Source organism: Protomyctophum bolini (genome assembly GCF_963924005.1).
Source record: "Protomyctophum bolini genome assembly, chromosome: 17".
NCBI lineage: Eukaryota > Metazoa > Chordata > Actinopteri > Myctophiformes > Myctophidae > Protomyctophum > Protomyctophum bolini.
In genome coordinates, this window is record NC_137878.1 from 9171447 (window position 1) to 9175716 (window position 4270).

Here is a 4270-nt window from a genome sequence, read left to right on the forward strand (position 1 = left end):
TGGTTGGTTAGTATCATGTCAGTATCATGTTTAGACAGTAATAGTACCATCGTCAGTATCATGGTTAGTATCATGTTTAATGATAGTACCATGGTCAGTAATAGTATCATGGTTAGTATCACGTCAGTATCACGATTAGTAATAGTATCATGACATCATGGTTAGTAATCATGTCAGTATCATGGTTAGTAATAGTATCATGTCAGTATCATGGTTAGTAATAGTATCATGGTCAGTATCATGTCAGTATCATGGTTAGTAATAGTATCATGTCAGTATCATGGTTAGTAATAGTATCATGGTCAGTATCATGGTTAGTACGATATAAGTAATAAAGTATCACGGTCAGTGTCAGATCACCTAACTCCTAACTCAAATCATCTAACTCCGTTATTATCTATGAAGTTTCGAGGGAGGGCGAGCTAGCTCCAAAAGTGGTCTTAGTTTCAGTAATGTCAGTTTACTAAATTCCGTAATAATACCAACGTTGTGTTGTTGCCCAGAGTGTAGGTGCATGCGCATCACTGCACTTCAAGCCTTGATCCAAATCACACCAATTTATTTGGATGCAAAAGCTGTATTATGCAAGGAAAGCAAAACAAAACAAGAGGACACATATTTACAAGAAACATTGGAAGTTAGTAATCAGACATTGGCATGGACAGTGTAAACAGAGTTGTACTGTACATATATTTGATGTACTGCTCAAGAGAAAGAAAAAAAAATAGGAGTTGAAATTGAAATATGGATGTGCTTCCAGCAATAGATGTTCCAGTCAAGAGATACGTAAAACCATTTGCCAAACCATAGACAGTAACCAAAAGATGGTGACAATTGATCAACTCTAACCTGAATTAATGCTGTAATCCAAACAGGAAAGCACTTACGTCACTAAATGGTGTGTTTTGGAACATTGGACATGCTTTATTTCAGAACTTTTCACAATTTATTTAAACATCTCACATATACAAAATAGGTACAATAAACTTTGTGGTGTTCAGGTGTTGTCTTTTTTTGAGAGGGAGGGAGAGAGCGTGAGAGAGAGAGATAGAAAGAGAGAGAGAGAGAGAGAGAGAGAGAGAGAGAGAGAGAGAGAGAGAGAGAGAGACGCAAAAAAGAGAAGAGAATCCATTCAGAATTGGATGAAATATGTGCTGTCAGTATGAACACTGGATGTGGAACTTGAAGAGCAAAAAGCCTGAACAGAGAGAAAAAAACCTTCAAGACAAAAAATTTGAACAAATCTAAACAAAACAAAAACCAGACATCGGGAACATGTCCACCTGCTTGAAATGGGGGGATCATCGGGGTGGGGGACCTGTGCAACGACTCTTCTAGAAGTCAATACAAATCAATACAAAGTGGTTTCCTCCACAGCTGCATAATATAGCACCATAGATTTCTGCTTCAAGTAAAGCCTAAGTTAGACTTTGTCGCATGAATGTGCCGTTCGCCGAAAATGAACATATTTCATGAGAACACCGCTGTCATGCAAAAAAACAAAAAAGTGTAAATTAGGCTTAAAAAGAACCTTCTGATACAGGGCAATATCTTGAAGCCTTAGCATTCATAACACGTTTGGTTGTGGACCCGTGTTATGTCGATAGTATTTTCTTAGTACAGGCATGAGGTAGCTTAAACCTTTTTTGTTTCGTGGAAATTGTGGTTCTAAACCTCCTCCGTTGGAAGATATATACAAAGACCACAACGTGATGCATACTTTCAGCGTTTTTATTCACACTTCTTTTATTTTTTACAAAAGGATGACATGTCGTCCCAACAAGGTGTTATCCCGCTTGTCCCTTTGGGTGGCTGTATTAATTTGCATTGCACAAACGTTCCTTTCAGTCCTTTCAGTCCTTTCCGATAGTTTGCCCAGCTTAAGCAAGTGGATGTGCAGAGAGAGAGAGAGAGAGATCAGCATTCAGTACAAAAACAAACACGGAAAGTAGGGGCAGGGATTTGGATTTTTTTTCTTTCTTTCTCTCTTTTTTTTTTTTTTTTTTTTGGGGGGGTGTTAATTTATCGTGAGTCTATTTATTTGAAACAGACTGGGCCAATGTCCAAACCAAACTCCTGGTCAGCGCCTCCAATGTCCAAAGGTGCAATGTCAAGGATGGGCAGGCGAGATGGTTTATTCGTTCTGTACTCGATGACTGTCTTGCTCCATTCACCGGTGTGTCTCTGTTGGAGGTAAAGGAAAGACATTTTGTTTTTCACAATAGTGCACTGTTTAGCCTGTCAAATCAACATACTGTACATGCTAATACAATTTGTATGTAGTTCCATGAGTCAAGACTGTGTTTTTCCCCATCTCAACAATATACGTATTCAAAAATAATCTGAAGCATGCGTTTTATGTATTGTTTTCCTTGTTTTAAAGTGTTTGTGTTCTTATGAAGTGTTTTATTTTTAAGCCCAAGGACTACAGTTCAAAATACTAATATGTATTAGTATTAATATTAGTATTAATTCATGTCCACTATCTCTATAACTGTTGCTGTCGGGAGGAAACCACCTAACTCCAATTTTGAGGTTTTTACATCTGTATTTAGAAAATATTGAACCAATGAAAAGCAGTAAAAAGCGCTTCGGACAAAACCTCTTAACTCCATTGGACCCTCAAACTGTCTGCTGAAGCAATTAACTCCACCACCTCTCCCCGTCTCATGATAGTAATTGACAATATAAGTCACACAACAGCAACTTTGATGAGGCAGCATTGCTTTGTTTTCATCTCCTGAAAAATGTTTTATTCTTTCAGGAAATGAAAAATAGACATTATGGAGTTAGGCCGTTTCTTCTCCCGACAGCAGAGATATACTATTTAACCCATTCTGGGGCGGGAACCCCTTTTGCAAACAGTTGCTCTTTTGGGAAATGAGTGCAGCTAGGCCACTTATATAGCCTCCCACACCTGTGCGTGGCCAGGGATCAACCTGCCATTCAATCAGGCTTGATTGGATTGATGAGCCTCTCCATGAGCCTTTTGACAGTGTTAGCATTATGCTAGGTCTGCTATTTTTTTTTAAATCCACCCCACAGTCGTTTGTTCCACAATAGGCCTGTACTCACAGTGCAGCCGTCCTCCAGCACGGAGAAGGTGAAGCGGCTGTTTCCCTCGGCTCTCAGCTCCACGTCGTTGGAGCCCTGGAGCAGCACGGCCTTCTTCAGGTTGCCGCTCTCGCCGTCCATGTACGCCACGCTGTTCTTGCAGTGGTATGTGATGTTCTGGCTGGCCTGGTTGGACAGCAGGCGCATGAAGGCCAGCTGCGTGGCCATGCTCTGGGGGCTCAGGGTCTCGTCGTTGTAGGCGAACTGTTGCAGGGGGGAAAGGCAGAAGAGAAGCTCAACATTAATGTTTAAATATTGGGCTTTTTATTTTCATTTATTTTTGATTGCGACACTGTGAGAGGGAGGATGACTGATTTAAGCAGTCACACCTGGCCTGAGTCAAACTAGAACTGGACTCAGAGCTGGGTGTGGCTGCGCACCTGTTGTGCATCATGGACTTGATGAAGGCACAACAGGTTAAAAATCAGTCACCTCCACAAACACTGAGGAGAGAGCCTCTGTCCGGACAGTGGGGAGCCATCTGCTCTCCTGGGTAAACTAGTATTGTGAAGTTGTGATGCTTTCAAATGGTTATGCCCTGGCTTAAGAGGAATAAAACAGCCGACTTGAGAACAACTGCCTGTGTCGTGTCCTGTACCATGGGTTATTATATAATGTATATAGTTGGCTTGGCTGTATGTGTAAGTGCGTTTGCCCATTGAACAGGAGAGGAAATGTAGGTACCGGTATGTGTGGTAATGGATTTAGGGATTCAAGAAACGTCAACTCTGTCAGATTATGGCTAGCCAATCAGTGAATGTATACTGTTAAGAGATAGCCAATCAATCTGCTCCCTGTGTGTGTGTGTGTGTGTGTGTGTGTGTGTGTGGGGAGGTCTCACCTCAGTGCCGCCATTGATGGTCTCTCCGAACCAGACGTGCTTCTTGGCCTGAGTGGTTCTGTACCAGTTCTTCTGGGAGATGCTCTCGGGCTGTGCAGAGATGCAAGTCTCGCGGGTGGCGAAGTTGCAGAAGACCTTGATGGCGTCGGAGCTGCATCCCTGGTTGGGGTCGATCCAGTACATTCCTATACAGAGAAGGGATAGGGAAATCAGTTTTTGGCACACTATACACATTTGTAAGCACTCTAGGGTTGTCCCGATCCGATCACGGAAATCGGGGGACATCCCCTAGTATCAATATCATATCCATATCGT

The 4270-nt window shown here is 41.9% G+C and overlaps 1 protein-coding gene across 1 annotated transcript in view; it reads right to left on the reverse strand.

Moving 5' to 3' along the window:
* Positions 1–542: 542 nt before the first annotated feature.
* col1a2 (collagen, type I, alpha 2) overlaps positions 543–4270 on the reverse strand; it is a 29921-nt gene continuing 26193 nt past the window's right edge. The window contains exons 46-48 of the mRNA XM_080786908.1: positions 3956–4140; positions 3076–3318; positions 543–2184 (exon numbers count right to left, since the gene is read on the reverse strand). Coding sequence (XP_080643034.1) covers positions 2038–2184; positions 3076–3318; positions 3956–4140 — 575 coding nt within the window. The 3' untranslated portion in view covers positions 543–2037. The remainder of the gene's footprint in view (positions 2185–3075; positions 3319–3955; positions 4141–4270) is intronic.